This window comes from Lichenostomus cassidix, chromosome 1 (assembly GCF_008360975.1).
Source record: "Lichenostomus cassidix isolate B80296 chromosome 1, HeHo_3.0, whole genome shotgun sequence".
In the NCBI taxonomy this organism is placed as follows: Eukaryota; Metazoa; Chordata; class Aves; order Passeriformes; family Meliphagidae; genus Lichenostomus; species Lichenostomus cassidix.
Window position 1 is genome coordinate 14430383 of NC_139479.1, and position 16591 is coordinate 14446973.

Genomic DNA, 16591 nt, shown 5'->3' on the forward strand with positions numbered 1-16591 from the left:
AAAGTTAACTATGCTGGAAAGGCAAATGGGCAGGGCAAAGGAAAGAGAGATGTGAAGCAGAAGTGTGACTTGAATGCCTTTCCTTAGCGGAAGTCTCTTGCTACATTTCTAACTCCATAAAGTAGGTTGGTGAGAGGTGTTGTCCCAGTTAGGCAACTCACCAAGGTGTTTCCCATGTATTGAGTCTTCTTCCTTCAAACAGGCTAGGTGACAATCTTTTACCACCACTCATGAAACCAAACAAGTTAATAAATAGATTATTTTAATAATAGGCTTTATTAATAAGATGTGAAGACCTGAGACCTGCTGCAAGATCATAAAAATGTTGGTTGAAAGGTACCTCTAAAAGGCTGTTTCTCAGTTGGACCAGGTCAGCACTAGACTATGCCACTCTTGGCTTTTCCTGAGTCTTGAAAAGCCTCAGTCACAGAGATTCCTCCACTTCCCTGGACAACCTGTCCTAATTCCCAACTACTCACTTGTTAATTTTACTTTCTGATGCTCAGCCTGAATCTCCCAAGTTGTAAACTGGCAATTGCTCTGTTAGACCAGCTGGCAGGGATAAGAAGACTTTGGCCTTGACAGATTTCTAACGATCCTTCAAACACTTGTAGATGATGTTACTTCATAGCTTCCTTTCTACCAGCTATGTCCAGCTCCTTCAGCCTCTCCTCAATAACTTTCTTATCAGCCCTCCACTGAACCTGCTCTAATCTTACCTTGTCTCTCTTGATCAGAAGTATCCAAAACTATTTCAGGCATGGCTTCACCATGCTGAGATTTGCTGAGATTGTCAGCAAATTCCCTGTGATATGCTGGCCTTGCCTCTAATGCACCCCAGTGAGTGCCTCCTTCCAGAAGAGCCAAGGGTTCCTGTTCACCCTGGTGTGCTCTGCAACCCACAGGATTGTGACCTTGCCAGCCACTTCCCCCTCTGTACCCATAAATGGGGCTATTCTGGCTGTTCCAGAGGCAGAACTTCATGCTTCTCATAAGGATCATGGTGGCTCTGTCTGAAATCCTTAAGGTTTTCAGGGTCCTTCTGGGTTGAACCAGCAGCTGCTCCCTGACCTTAGTGTTACCTGCTCTGAATGAGCTCTGCGTTGCAGCCAGGTTGTCGAGGAAGGCACTGGATATGGGTGCCAGTATTGAGCCCAGCCAAATATTGAGCTATTGATTGCTACTCTTACAGCTTCCAATTCATCCAAACAGGCAGTTTGTCCAGTCCATGCTTCTGCTGTGTGCAGAGGGGAAGGGTGGGAAGGTGGTGTCAAAAGCCATACTTAGCTCAAGGTATGTTGTGGCCACCACTCCACCCTTGCCCACAGACATTTCACCACAGCAGGCACTCAGCAGGTCCAACATGGTTTGCCTTGCTGGGCTGACTGCTGCTGATTGCATGCTCCCTGATCTTTCCATTGACTGAGAAGGAGCTGACTGGCCTATCCAGAGGGCAACCCTCCAATTCTCAGCACCTTCCAACCCAAAACATCCTAGGATTCTATGATTCCCAAGTCTTCTTGCCTTTTTTTAAGGATGAGGATTTATGGTGGCCTCACAGTCAGGCCTACCATGTCTCTCAATAAGCTTGGGATGATTCCCATCCAGCCCAATGGATCTGAATACATTCAGCTCCTCTGACCTCTTGTTCCTCTGTTGCTGGCTGCCCAGTTCCCTCCCCAGTTGTGCCTGTACAGGCAGCAGTCGAGGAGCAGGCTTTGGCTCTGAAGACAGAGGCAGAAAAAAGGCACTGAGTTCATCAGCTTTTTTGTCAACACCTGTTGTCACAAGGGGCCTCTGTCAGCAGAATCCCATTTTCCTTGAACTTGCTTTTCCAATTAGCAATCTCCAGAATCTGCTTTGTTCAACCAGTGCCCCTCAGCAGCCTTGCCTCCAGCTGGGCTTTGGCTTTCCTGGTTTTGACACTAAGTGCCTCACAGTGTGGGCATTTTTGTGTCTGTCAAGTGGTAGTGGTTTACTTAAGACATTAAAATATTTTTTTTTAGTCTGGCTAATCTAAACCATGTTGGAGAGGGGGTCTTTCTGACTCTTGCACTCTTCTGTTCCAGTAGGTCAAGACTCGGGAACAAACGTGGACAAATTGCTCCAACTGCAGAAGAAATTGGCAGCTAGCAGGAAGGCATGGAAAAAACCTTTGAGGTTACAATCCAGTTAAATGTGATTAATACAAATATCAATAAAAATGGAATGGAATTATTTTGGGTTTTAAAGATTTAGAAGGAAGATGCAACTAGACAGCGAAGATGAACAGATGACTCTTTAGGAAGGCTTAGGGTTGGTCTGCCACTGGGAAACATTTTTGGAAGAGGATCATACACACACACAGAGAGTAGTTTGAGGTCTGGAATGGAATCAAGGCTAATTTGATTAATAAAAGCTTAAGTTTTAAAGTGGGGAACAAAGCTGGGAAAGGTTCATTTAATCTGCATGATGATAATGTAGTGAGAAAGGAATATCAGAAGGCCAGAGGAATGAAAGTGCCAATGCTGATACATGGAGTGGGAAACTGCTGGCTAAAAATTAGCCTCATGTAGTGGCCAGCATGAAGTTATTGGATTGGTATAACAAAACAGAGGATCCAAAACAACTGAGTTAGAATTCAAAACAAGCTAGTGCAGAGACCTGTGGAGGATTAGAAGTTGTGGCTGGACTAACAGGATGGAAATACATGCATAATTTAGGAAAGATGGAAGAGGGGAAAAAAGATGGTTAAACAGCATTATGCATTAATGACTTCAGAGACAGAAAAGGGATGGTGTGTATTACAGGGTCACATTATATAAAGATTGTTTAGAAAAAACCAGAAAAAAATACTGTACTGTACTGGAGTATCAGAGAGCCTGCAGGATCCAAGAGAGCCTGGGAGTTGGATTTAGACAGGGGTGTAGATGTCTGTCATGTCAATTGGAAAAGAAAACAAGTACATTTAGTTTCTCTATAAATATGGAGATATAAGATTGTAATACCTATTCCTAAATGTGCTAACGATCCACTAGACTGCAGTGAAAAGATATGCAAGAGTGCTATGAAAACATTGTCATATGGCTAGGAAGAAATTTGTAGAATCATTAAATATTTTTAACTACAAGTAAGTGATTTCCATTACTTCAATCTGAAATAAAAAGGAATTCTGAAATGTCAGAATTCTTATTGAATAGAAGCACTGGTTTTAGCCACCATAATTTTTCCCAATTGATTGTGATTATTGCATCAGGTTGTATCTTCAAATTGAGCCTGAAGACAGAGTAAATAACTTCTCTCATATCACAAATTAATTTAAAGACAAACTTTGAACATTCTAAGATGAGGTGAATATATATAAAAGAGGGAATTTAGAAAATATGTACTAGATGTAATTCTGATTTTCAGTGGGAGGAGAGGGAAAACTAAAGAGCTAAAATTCAGAAAACAGACTAAATGGCAACAAAATCAGCATTATGCATTTGGGACCATCCTCGACATTATTTCCACAGAATCTGTCATGCCTATTTTTATTCAATATCTAGCAATTAACCAATTTTTTTAATTTGGTCTCTGTTATGTTGGCTACAGAGGTTTATAAACATGTACTAAATGCATACACTATATTTGCTGAGTTGTAATTCCTATAAAATTCAAATCTAGAAAAAGCAGCATGTTCCATGATTGGATTGGCAGGGAGGCAGAAAATGGATCCTTGATTGTGGGAGTGATCTTTACCCTGTGAAATTAAGGTGAGCTAATATTTGATTAATATCTGACATTTACTCAAGTTTGAAACACATGACAACTATCCAAATGCATCTCCATGGGATTCCTTGAAATTGTCATTTTATCTTTTTAGCATATATAGTTAGGATTTCTTGATCAAATGTTTACACACTACAAACTGAAGTAACTGATTTTTCTGTTCGGATACACATGGAGTAATTTGTTGAAGCTCTGTTAAAGTCAGTGAAGCTCAGCCTGAAAATCCATTTCATTCTCGATGAACAAGTTTCATCAATAGACCCTTCCCTTTTCTGTTAAAATGCCCAGTATAATATTTTATATTAATTGATTTCAGATTCAGCTCAACCATTTTTCAAACACTGCTTGTTTAAAAATTATTGATCTCATTTTAATAACCAGGAAGCCTTCAGACTGTAACCATCCCCAGGCATAGCCTGATTTATCATGCTTTGAAGCAGCCACAGAATCACTGTGACCAGCATTGCTTCCTCTGAGTGTGCCAAGTCACATAGCACACTCCTTGTCTGTGGTAGTTAAGGAAGAATGAAAATTTGATTATATGGGTAAATAAAATCCTCATCTTTTACAATGTTCTGTCTCTCTCTTTCAATAAAAGCAATCAGAATTTGATTTCTACTTCCCTGTGCTGGGCAGATATTAAGTTACATCTGGGTCTGTCATAGATTCCTAAAAGGTAAAAATTAATGAAATTTTATGATTTAAAAAACAACTGAAAATTGCTTATGAAAGCAGACCTAAAGCACGCTGACTTCTCTCCTAGAATTATCATGTCTCTCCCAGAGTTATGGATAGTGCTCAGAGAGGCTGAGGCACTGGACTTAGCAGGCATTTAGGAAGTGGTGAGCATGGAGCATGCAAACGGTCTCACTGTGACTGTGAGGCAGTCTTGCTGTGCAGATACAGTGCTACTCATAAAGTTATGCAGTCACAATACCACATGATTTCTTGGACTACCTGGTCTATATGTTGCAGAGGATTTGCATCCCCAGGGTAGTTATGATTTCCCTCCTCTCCAAAGTGACTGAATTTATTGTACTTGGGATGCTAGTTTAACCAAAAAAGTAAAAAACTAATTCTCTGCTGACTGACTGACATCTGATAGAGCATAATTATTATTCAATGATAACTAAACTTAATTAGTTTAATGCTATTTTAGGCATTCAATCAGAATGGAAATACCTTAGGATCTGATACTCCATAAACTTGAGAAGAGCTCATTACCAATCTGAGGTAGGAACATTCCTGTCCATGCTTCTCTCCTATACAACATAATCTTCTCCTGGATGTTTAGATGAGGTGCTGCTGGGGGAAGAATGTTCCACTTCCTGGCAAAGTATCCTGGTGCAGTTAAACAAAAGTACTACAAATAACTGCAAATCCTTCAGGCAAATATCAATCACTTCAGCAGGTGGTGAAGAGAAACGGAAAACTGTTTCTATGGCTGCAGGGCAGACATTCTTCCCTTCTGAAGCAAGACTTACCTTCTCCTGCCTTTCCCAGCAAAGGCTAAGACTGTGTCACATCCTCTTAAGGCATGAAAAACTGACACAGCTTTTGCCTTTTCTTTGCCTAGTACTGCAGTAAATAACCTTTAGTTGCATGCCAGAATCAAAAGCAATCCAAAACTCGTCAAAATCTAACTTGTTCATATTCCTCAAAGATACCTGCCCACAAATCTGCAAAGCAATTAATAACACAGCTCTTAAGATTCATGGCTCACAAGGTTTTTAATCTGGAGGAGAATAGCAGGTATTTGGTGGCAAATAATTATGGACTTATTTACAGAACTGGAGAAATAACATATTTCACTCTTTCAATGAAATATTGATGAAAAAATATTCAGTTTATATCAGTGTGCAATAAGTTTGTGCTGCATTCCACTACTGTTTATCCCATTACCATGCTCAGCAAAGCAGGGTGTGTATGCAGGGCTATGTTTGTACATGACTGAAAATGCCTCTGCCGTTGGGAAACAACAAAGCACAAGGTGATGAGAGAGTTCCTCTCTTGCTCTATTTTCACTTATTTTTGTGAAGATCAACCCTGTTAGTGTCAACCTTTTCCAAATCAAATAGCTGTGACTGAGCTTCAAGAGATTAAAGTATGAGACGAGTGAAAATATGCCCTCAGTTCAAGGCATTTGGGGAGTACAAAAAATCACATATGGCATAGGATATGGGGGTGTGTGATTTAACAATTTAACACTTAACAATGTTTAAAAACCACCTATTTTCACATGAAGGAGAAATAATACACTTTTTACATGTCAAATAACAAATAAAAAAGCAATCCGTTATGATTCATCTGAAAAATTATTTTAATATAAGGCTGACATTACTCACTGAATGACAGCTCTTAGATATATAAATACACAAAAATAAAGCAGACAGATGCAGTTCAAGTTTTTCCAGACTGAGTGGCACGTTGTTCCTGCTCTTCAATCAAGGGAACATAAAAAGACAGTTCAATGCTTGTGAATATCTGTGGCTTCTTAAACAGTGAGAGAGAAACAGAAATTGAAGCCATTTCACCTGGACAACTTCAACTATTTTTTATAAAATAATTTTGACTGAATGGTAGAAGTGCTTTAGAAATACAACCATGAGTTCTGATTTCAAAGCTGTGGTTTTGAAACAGAGCACCATTCTGCTGTGGTATCCACCTTCAAGACTGCTACCACCAACACATTTTATAGAAAGATTTCAAGCAACTGGAAAGAAGTATTTTCTCTGTTATTTCAATGTGCCTCAGTTTATTGACTCAGTGCCCCTGATTTTTTTAATGTAAGATTGATCTCTCAAGAGAAGAATTCTTATCAGTCAATTACTCCATGAGTGTATCTGTCATTTCATAGAAGTATAGAATAGTTTGAGTCAGAAGAGACCTTTTAGAGCCCATCTAGTCCAACCCCCTGTGGTGAGCAGGGACTCCTTCCACTAGATCAGGTTGCTCAAAGCTCCATCCAACCTAGCCTTGAACATTTCCAGTCATGGGGCATCCACAGCTTCTCTGAGCAATGTGTTCATGTACCTCACCAACCTCACAGTAAAGAATGTCTTCCTAATATCTCATCTAAACCTGCCTTCTTTCAGTTTAAACTCTTTCCCCCTTTTCCTACCTGTGCATGCCCTTTTAATCTATTTTTGGGGAATGCTTCAGATGCTGAGTTAATATTTCAACAATCAGGAACAACTATATTTAGTTATACCAACCACCTTTCTTCAGTTTCTGATACATATGTTTTAACTTGTGAGTCATGCTCTGTTTTTCTCAGAGAACACAAACTTACCTGAAGAAGAGGAGTACTTCTCTTCAGATGAATTTGCTCTGCTTGTAAAAATACTTTGGTCTGAGCACTTAATTTCATCCAGAAGTTGTGAGGCACTGGACTTCCAGGAGTTTCAGAAAAGGAAGGCTGATTTTAAAGTTAAAGCAGACAAATAATGCCTAGGAGAAGTGGATTTACTCACAGTGTTTGTGTGACACTGGGCCATTGCTCTGACTGAGATACCCCAGGCAGATATTGTACTTGCCTTACTTATTCTGGGCTTTCGAATTCTCAGTTATTGATTCAAAATGGCAAAACACAGCAAAACCTGTGGACCAATATAGATCTGTAACATTGTGCTTTGGCTAATTTGCTCAGGACTGACTGTTCTATTTTGCCTCAGAAACATTGCTAGGGAGGGACAGCTTTGGTTGCATAGATACAACCATCTCAAAAACACGGAGGAAAGAAGCCAAGATTCTCAAAATTAGTTTACACTTTTGACAGTTTTTATCTGAATGTCTGTTAAGATGGCAAAGTTATCAGTCCTTCCAGCTTTTTTCTGTCTGCATCCTGAGCTGACTTTAAGAGTTCAGTTCTCTGCAGATTTACCTCTGAGATTTTCATAGGCTTAGGTTGACCACTACCTGTTGTAGCTCACATATGAATATTTGCACAGACCTGTTTCAATACAGCATCTGCTGAAAAGGTGTGGTAAGAGAGGAAAAATGTTTTCCATGAAAGGAACCAAAAGCAGCATTGATTTTAACAGTGTGCAACACACCATGAAAGAAAGAACAACACTTTAAAACACAACAATCTAGAACAAGTATTACCAGAGCTTCATTCATAGCAGGACAAACTGGGCATCAGATGAAGAAAGCAGAATAACCAAAGTGTCTGCAATAAACCTTTCCCAGTTAGAGTGCTCAATGTGATGTGCCTCACAGAGATTAAGCAGTGTGTTGGGAAAATGCCTGCAGTGCTTTATAATTAATGCCAGAGAGCTGCTGATAAGAGACTGGCAATGCCCAGCAAACACACAGCTTCTCCCTGCTGTCTCATTGCCTTTGCAGGCAGTGCTGTGATAATTCACACTCCTGGCCCTGGAGATGAGGAGAAACTTTCCAATCCCACCCTCAGCAACCAAAGGGTATAGGACTGTCAGGTTATGTAATCCTTCCCCTATAACTCCAAAGTGGACCCTCACATTGCTCCTGGCAATGTGCAACCTCTAGGATGCTTTCCTTCAGCTGATAGGAAGGGACATTAAAGAAAGGTGGGCTGCAGAGAGTTAGGGAGGAACATGGTGACATCTCCAATTCTGAGCATGCAGACACTGGCTGTAGCCCCACCTCAGCTGGGAAGGCCCCTTTTGCTGATATAGCAAAAAAAAAAAAAGTTCTGTAAAGTATGGGCAAAATCAAACTGTTCATAACTTCCTTTTTAAAGGTTGAATATTAAAAAATTTCTCAGAGTTCCTCTATCTGTCACAAAGAAGGATACACAGACATGCCTGAAATTAGCTCCTGACTCCCGGGTGTAAGTGCATACCAAAGCTTTGTAGATGGTAAGTAACCCACTACCCCTAGTGCTTAAAGATCTATAAAGTATTTAAAGTCAAACCTGAGCTAGAACAGTTATGCCCTTGTTTCTGAGGTTCTGGTGGATGCACACTGTATTAAATCCTCTATTCCTTGCTTGAAAACAACCTGCCAGCCTCCACAACATAAAAGAATTAACAAACCACTACAGACAACTCCAGACACATTACCTTCCGTTAGCTCTGCCCTGTGTTTAAAATATGATAATAGTACTACTTCAACTGAGAAGGCTGTTACAAAGTTAAATTTATTAATGTTTTGAAGGAGTTACGAGACTACCACAGGAAAGTCATCATGGAAATTAATTAACCTGCCTTCAAGGCAGGGTTTGAAGAATGTACAGAGAATATGACATGAAAGATTCCACTTTACATGATGAAAATGAAGAGAAACATTGAAGAACCATACATTAATTAAAGACATCCTTGTATTGAATGAAGCAGCAGTCTTGTGGAAAAAACCATTCTGCAAAGGTAATTTAAAAACTGATTCATATCACATGCAACATAAAATACCATGGGGAGGGTTTTGTCTTTGGAGCTTTAATGTTTTCTGTATAGTTTCCTTAAGTTTTCTCTAAAATCCCATTTTTCCCCCATTGCATGACTCCCAATGTGAATGCTTTGAACCAACCATCAGAAGAAATTACAGTTGTAGGAGAACACTTCTTTCTTCATGTGACATGCTGTTCTTATGGGTTCCACAACCACTGCAGAGCCAGCACTGGTAGGCTCAGGCTCCTCAGGGCAGATTCTCCAGTGCCTCCATCCATCCATCCATCCATCCATCCATCCATCCATCCATCCATCCATCCATCCATCCCACTCCTCTCATCCACTGGCTACTCCCTGCAAATACCTTCATACCCCTTTCTCCAGCTTCTGGCCATAATCCTCCATCTTTTCATGCTCCCACATCCATTTTCTGCTGTCCTGTTTCCCAGTCCTGGAAATCCATCCTCTGTGTTTCCTTTTCCTCATCAGTAAGCCCATGTACCTTGCACTGAGACCAGCTGTTCTTTCCCATGTGTTCATCAGACACCAATAGGCTAAAGATTAATAAATATTATGGGAGAGTCTTCCTTCTTTTGGTTTTGTTGCCAAAGGAGCCCCTGGAAATTAGGAGGTACAGCTACAGTAAGATAGGTGGGTTTTTCTTCTGTAATACGACCAAAACTGTACAATTTAATCTTTAGACAGGTAGAATAGTAAATGGAGCTCCTTAACATAAGGTTAGCATGAGAAACAGCTGAAATGAAAGCATCATTTGACACTTTTTAAATCTGGCAGAGTTATAAACAATGACAATTAACTATTTCATTGATAAGGCAACATTAGGAATAATTATTACTAAATGCACCAGAAAACCTAAGTCTGTGTGGCTGAACTTTTCTTGAAGTGTGTGAGCCCAAACATGAGAACACCACTTGAATGTGTAGATGGAAGAATTGTTGTCCAGCACCCCAACAGAATAATTGGCACTTAAGAAATAGTGATGTACTAGGAGACACATCAGGAATACCAAAGTATATTCTTTCATTCTCCTTCTTATATTGACTATGGTCTGTACTTTCAGGTAAAGAATACAAAGGAGGTAAAATTGCTTGGCAAAAAGAAGAAAACAAAAGGAGTAGGAATGGAAAGTGGAAGGATTAAGTACGTATTACACTCCAATTTTGGTAAATTGGCAGTGCAGATGAGTCACTAAGGTGTTCGGCAGTGTTTTAGGGCACAGAGCGGGATGTGCCCAAAGCCACCAGCCCCGGGCAGTGTGTGTCCTGGAGCGCTGCTGTGTCCCAACGTGCTCCAGAAGCCGCAAAACCAGGACGGTGGGAGCAAAAGAAATGTGCAAGGTGTGCGTTCAACTTTTTCGGGAGGGGTGCTCACCCACCAGCAAATGGGTGATGAAGAGAAACAGATGATGTTTATTTCTCCCCTTTAAAACCGAGGCCAAAGCGGTGCTGCCGCCGCAGGGCCAGCCCGGCCCGAGGGGATCCCGTGAGGGAACCGCGACCGCAGCCGGGTGGGGAGGACACGCTTGGCCTTTCCCGGTGCCACCGATGCATCCGAGGCCGCAGGTGGGCTGCAAACAGCGCACGCAAACACCTGGATGGAGAAATCTGGGAAAAGGGCAGGATCGGCGCGGAAAGGCGGAGGGTGCGCGTCGCTCGGCTCTCGGGGATAAGGCGACCGAGCGTGGCCGGCACTCCAGCGCTGCACCCCGCCGGCACTGTATCCCGGCGCGGCCCCGCTCGGGGTCGGGCGCTGCGGGGCGGAGCGGAGCGGCAGCACCTGGGCTCGGCCCGCCCCGCCCGCCCGGCCCGGCCGCGGCCCGCCCTCCCCTCATCGCCCTCCTTCCCCGCCGCCCGTCAGGTGCCGGGGCGGCACTGCGCCTGTGCGGCGGCCGCGGGCGCAGCAGCCCAGCCGGCCCGGCGGGACGCGGCGGCACCGGCCGGGAAGATGGCGGAGCCGGGGGCTGCGCGCAGCCACCCGCGGGCCACAGGTAAGGGATGATGGGCTGCGGCCCCGCCAGGTGCCGGGGCGCGGCGGCTCCCCGCCCGCATCCCGCAGCTCGCCCCGCGCCGCCCCGTCCCGTCCCTCGCCGCCCGGGGCCGGTGCTGGCGCTGCCCGGGTCCCGGGAGGGGGCGGGCGGGGGTCGCTCCCGGCAGGTGCCGCCGGGTCCGGCCGCCATCTCGGAGGGACGGGGCGGCTGATCCCGGCGGGAGCCGCGGCGGTGCCGGCACGGGCGGCTGATCCCGAGGGGACGCGGAGCGGCTGTCGCCCGCGGCTCCGGCGAGCCCCGTCCTTCCCCTTTGTGGAGCGGGAGGTGTTTGCCATGAGGTGCCTTTGTGCCGCCGCGATTTCCCGGCCGCCGGCGCTGCTGGCGGGGCGGGCGGCAGCTCGGCTGTGCCCCGAAGTGCGGAGCGGGGAGGCAGCGATCCGTACAGCTCGTTCTCGGCGGTGCCCGGGCCTGCCCGTGCCGGTGCTGCCCAGCCCGGGCAGCAAACTGGTTGAGCGGGTATCGAGCGGGAGCGCCGCACGCAGAGCCCTTATATAGGCACGGCGCCGGGTTAAGGTCTCTCCTCGCTGCGCAGAGAACATAACTTTGGATTTCCGAGGGCGAAAAGGGTGTGTGAGAGGTGGTGGAGGGTGCTGTGCTGCATGGAGTAGCCGCTGGTGTGGGATCAAGTCCAGCAGCACACGAGATGTTGGAGCCAAGGCTGGTGGTCGCGACCTTGGCTCTTGGCTTCGCGAGTAGGTGTCAGGGTGGGTCTGGCTGCTCTTTCTCCACACGACCTCCCCTGGGCTGGAGTGCGAGATGAGTGGTGATTAAGGTGTTATGCAGGTGCTCATTACGCTTTTACCTTAATTATCTGGTATGGAGCCTGTGCTTTGTGGATGGTAAACCATCTAAACCTGGTGCATAAGAGGGAATTAATTTCCCCGTTTGTCCTAAGCCACTGTAGTGACTAAAATGAGCTTTGCAATTGCTTTGGGAGATAAAGAAGGATTACTATCCCAAATGTATGGAGTGGGGAATCTGAGACTTTGACTTGTCTGAGGTAACAGAGTGTGAGGAGCCAAGGAAGGAGCTGGGAACGCCTGTGTTTGCTGTTCCTCGCCCTTCTCCACGTGCTCAGCAGTTGCGGTTCTGCTGCAAGCTCATGTAGTTGAGGAGTCAGGCACTTCTAGGGCTTGGGTCTCAGTTTTTTAGTATGTCACACGGAAGACAGGGGAGAAAATTAATGCTCAGAATTTATATTTGTGAGGGTTTTTTTTACTTCTTTTCCAAAGCGTAAGGAATTCTGCGCAATATTCACTTGCACTCTTCTCAGATGTTTTTCTAGTTTGTACTTTGTAACTTCAAGGCAAATGTTGCAAAAAACCTTCACTCCTTATATCGACCAGTACATCGTCTATTTTCCACCCTGTACAAGATTGGGAATCCATAGAAAAGGCAGCATGTACTGTAATTAAAGATGGTATCAAATGGGTCATGTGTTGTAGAGCATGGACAGGCACAGGAAGATGTAATTACTTGTGGTCAAGCATTGGCATTTGAACATTAATGCTGAAGCAAGGCAGTATGGAGTGGTCTTGGCCAAATTTGTTATGTTATTTGAATTGTCTGCTAGGAGATGATATATGATGGGGTGTAAAAGATTGTGTATGTGTGGTGTGTGTTACAGACTGCAGCATGGATCGGATTTGGATCTGCTGTAGCAGAGAATGAACCTCTTTTTTTGCGGGATTTACCAATTTTGTGACAAGCACAACAGCTACTAATGTGAATCATTAATACAGATTTGGAAATGATGCTCTGTCAGTTCATGTGTTTGTATGTCTGTCTTGGAGTCCTTGCCTTGTTCATAGGGAGAGGAAGAATCTTACCCCTGTGTTCCAAAGTAAAATGCTCCTTCCCCACAGTGCTGTCCTCCAAAAGGGTGCTGCCCCAATAACAGGCAGTGACTGTAGCCATTGTTCCCCTTTGCAAACTTTGTAGTTCTCTGGCAGCATCTGAGTTTTGATCTGTAGGATCTCCAGTGCTGAGGGAATTGCTCGGCTGGCAGTGCAAATGAGGCACTTCAGACTCTGCCCAGACCAAGCTGTAACAAACAAGCCTGTAATAAGGGAATGTTTTTGCATCTCTTGACTACTAGGAGAGAGAATATTGCTAAATTGTGTATAATTCTGAAAGCAAGGAGCAAAATTAGGTGCCAGAAGCAAATAATATTTGCAGAGCTCAAAAATATCCCTATGCCAGAAATCAAAGGCGTGCAGCAAACAACAGCCTGCGAAGACACTGTAGGAATCTTTGTGTCAGGGAGGGTGTTAGGTGACTAAAATGTAGGCATTATTGCTGCTGGTGTCTCTAGTAAAGGCAGTGACTAAAGAGCATTTGAAGGACAAGTGGCTCAGCATTGAGTCTCTTGCCTTCCTTTTTACTGCTCGGTGAGATTTGCTTAATGTATCTGCTGAGAGGTTGAAATACTGGAGACTTTGATTTTCAGGGTAAAATGTGTTTGTTGGTTTGTTTTGGTTTTTTTTCTTATAGAAAGCATGATCAAAAGCATCTCTAAAAGTGTTTAAGAACAAAATGATGTGTCCTTCCATCTCAGACTGTATGTTACAAAACCAATTTGTGTGAAAGGAGTTCTTATGTGGATTCCTTTAAAAATACTGTGTGGATTCTTCTTGATCTCTGTGCTTTTCCAAGTGATTTCTTATAGGCCAAAATTATTTAAACAATGTATACTCATACTCTTCTATTTGTACTGAGCTGTTTTCTCTCATATATGGACGCTCAAGGTTGTTTATCCCCAAGGTTAATTCATGTGCTGCTTTTCATGTGATGTTACCATTTGCAAGTATTGGCTTTAGTTCAGGGAAGTTTAACACACTACATCCTGTCAAGGTTACTGTTTTGGTATTTAAAGTATTCTAACATTGTCAGGCATTGTCATTAAAGAAGAAAAAGTCAAACCTCTTTCCAACAAAGTTCATTAAACTGCAGTGAAGAAAAATATCTTTCCTTTGAATTCCAGGACTGCAAAAGTAAAAGGAAGGTATATAACTTGAAATTCACAGCTTAGGAAAGTGAAGCATCTGGAAACTTTAGTGTTTATGAAACACTTGTATAATGTCAGATACCTCCATTTGCTTTGGTGGCTGGTGAATCCATAGCAGTGGAAAGGCATCAGGAATACTTTTTTTTCATATATTAGGTAATTATTTTGAGACGTGCTAATTGAAGAAGCATGTACATATTTAATGTAAATGAAAATATTTATCCTGCATGATATTGTATGAAGATTTATGTAGTAAGCCTCTTTTTTAATCTCATGAATAAATAAAATACAATTATAGCTTTCTTGGTTATCAGCCAATCAATGTATGTGGAGCAAAACTGACAGGGGAAAGAAATTCTTTAAAAATCTTATGTCTATCATTCACTCACAAATGCATTCTAAGGCTAAAGAATAGAGCAAGGCTTTTAATTCTGCTCAGTTCTGGACTATTCTGGTGATTGGAAGGAAAAATCTTATTTCCTTCTTGTGTGTTTCACCTTTGCAGGAAGGTTGCATTATCAGAATTACTGAGTAGCTTGTTTGGCTCTTCTCTTTTAGTTATCTTTACCACTCCTCATGAAATCAACTTCTTGCACCAGCTCTCTGATGGGGCATTTCAGTTTTCAGTCTTTTGTGAGTAGCTCGAGCTGTTGAGCAGATCCTAGCAGCAGTCATTCTCAGTTTAAGTTCTGTATCCATCTATATAGTGCTTTTTAAAGTACTGCTGTATGGAACTTTTGTAAATAATGGGACTGTACAGGTTGGAGGCAGCTAAAACTGACCAGGAAGCTAATGCAAATTTTGATAATGCTAATTGCATTGAGTTATGATCAACTCCAGTTGTCTCCTCTGTTTCCATCTTCCTTTAGTTGGCTGTCACAGTTGTTCTCAGCCTGGTAACTGCAGGTTTTTTGAGGTCTGTGTATCTCTGGGTCCTGTTTGATGTATTTACCTTTTACGTGATGTGTGTGTAACAGGTTATATTCAGCTCTGAGTGCTGTGGCACAGTGATTTGGGTCAGTAAGTATGGTAAATGCACTTGGTATTGCACACTCAGATTTAGCTTTCTTGTGGACATCTACTGGCTGAAAGAGAAAATCTGGATAATGAGCTTAAATAGTGGAAGGAGTAGTAATGCTCAGCCAAGGTTATTGGAGTAATCAAAAGCAAAGTTCAGTGCTGTTACAGGTTTTTTTTTAATCTGCCTGTCTTAAGACATTTTATGTAATTTCTGAGTTATTTTGCTGTAACTGACTCATGTTTGGTGTTTTCATCAGAACTTGATATATTACTGGTGTATTTTCTATGCCTGGAATTAATGCATGTAGGAACATGGTATGTATCAGTTTTCCCAATACACTTATGTTCAAGCAGCTTACCCTGTGAAAAAAGTTACTTAAAATCCTGGGTAGTCACGTTACCCTGGACTGACTTCTGATAGGATATTTAGAAATACCTTTCACTGTGTTTTATCTCCACAGTGATTAATGGTGATGATGTCACTGTGTAAAGATAAGTGGGTTTCACAAAGTGGAAATCTATCTAACTATTAAAATGGAAAGAAAAAAACCTCCTCAAGATTATTATGTTGTTTAAAAGACTGTAATGCATCTGAACAGACTTTGTCATTCAAATAATACACTTGGTTTTTTATTCATTTGTATCATGAAGCTGTGAAGATCCTAAAATCCTGGCACCCAGGTCTCTCTGTGGGTCTGAATGTTGTAAGAATCTTAGTAAAGTACTTCTTGTTGCAGTTAAATAGTAATCAAAGTGTTTTTTGTGGAATTACTTCTGATTTAGAGTTGTCCATGTATATGTACATACATAATGCAAATACATTTCAGGCTTTCTGCAGCTGTAGTGAACTGTATATTCAAATGCTTGTTGGTCACATTCTTAGTTTTCTTAATTTTTATCTTGCATCTCTTAAATGCTTATCCACAGTAGTTACATTTTCCCTTAACTGTTTAATATCTATGTCCTCTGTGATCTGAAGTTTTCTGAAGTACTGTGCTTCTTTTCATTTAATGTATTATTTGTGTGCATGTCATCTTTGTTTGCCAAATGCCAGATCAAACTGTTTGCCCTAAATTCTGGGACGTCAATTTCACTTTTGCACTTGAATATCTGAAGGTTTTTGCTACTTCTTTCATGTGTTTGTGTCTGTTTTCCTTTGATCGAGGGGAAGCTGCTTATTCTTGTAGTATTGAGGTGCTGCAGACAAACATCTACTTTGCTGAGACTGATAAAGCATTGCTGTGATCTTTGCATAAACTTCAGTTACACAGCAGGTCGATGCCTGTTTGTTTTTTTAGCAGCTTTTCAGTGAGAATGTCCAAAGCAGTGATAAATAGAAGAGGTATTCCTGATGTTGTGCAGGGTTTGCACAGTTGC

General features: G+C 42.5%; 1 protein-coding gene across 1 annotated transcript in view; it reads left to right on the forward strand.

Annotated features, from left to right (window-relative positions):
* Positions 1 to 10971: 10971 nt before the first annotated feature.
* MAP7D2 (MAP7 domain containing 2) overlaps positions 10972 to 16591 on the forward strand; it is an 81587-nt gene continuing 75967 nt past the window's right edge. The window contains exon 1 of the mRNA XM_085050927.1: positions 10972 to 11127. Within this exon, the coding sequence (XP_084907053.1) occupies positions 11085 to 11127 (43 nt within the window). The 5' untranslated portion in view covers positions 10972 to 11084. The remainder of the gene's footprint in view (positions 11128 to 16591) is intronic.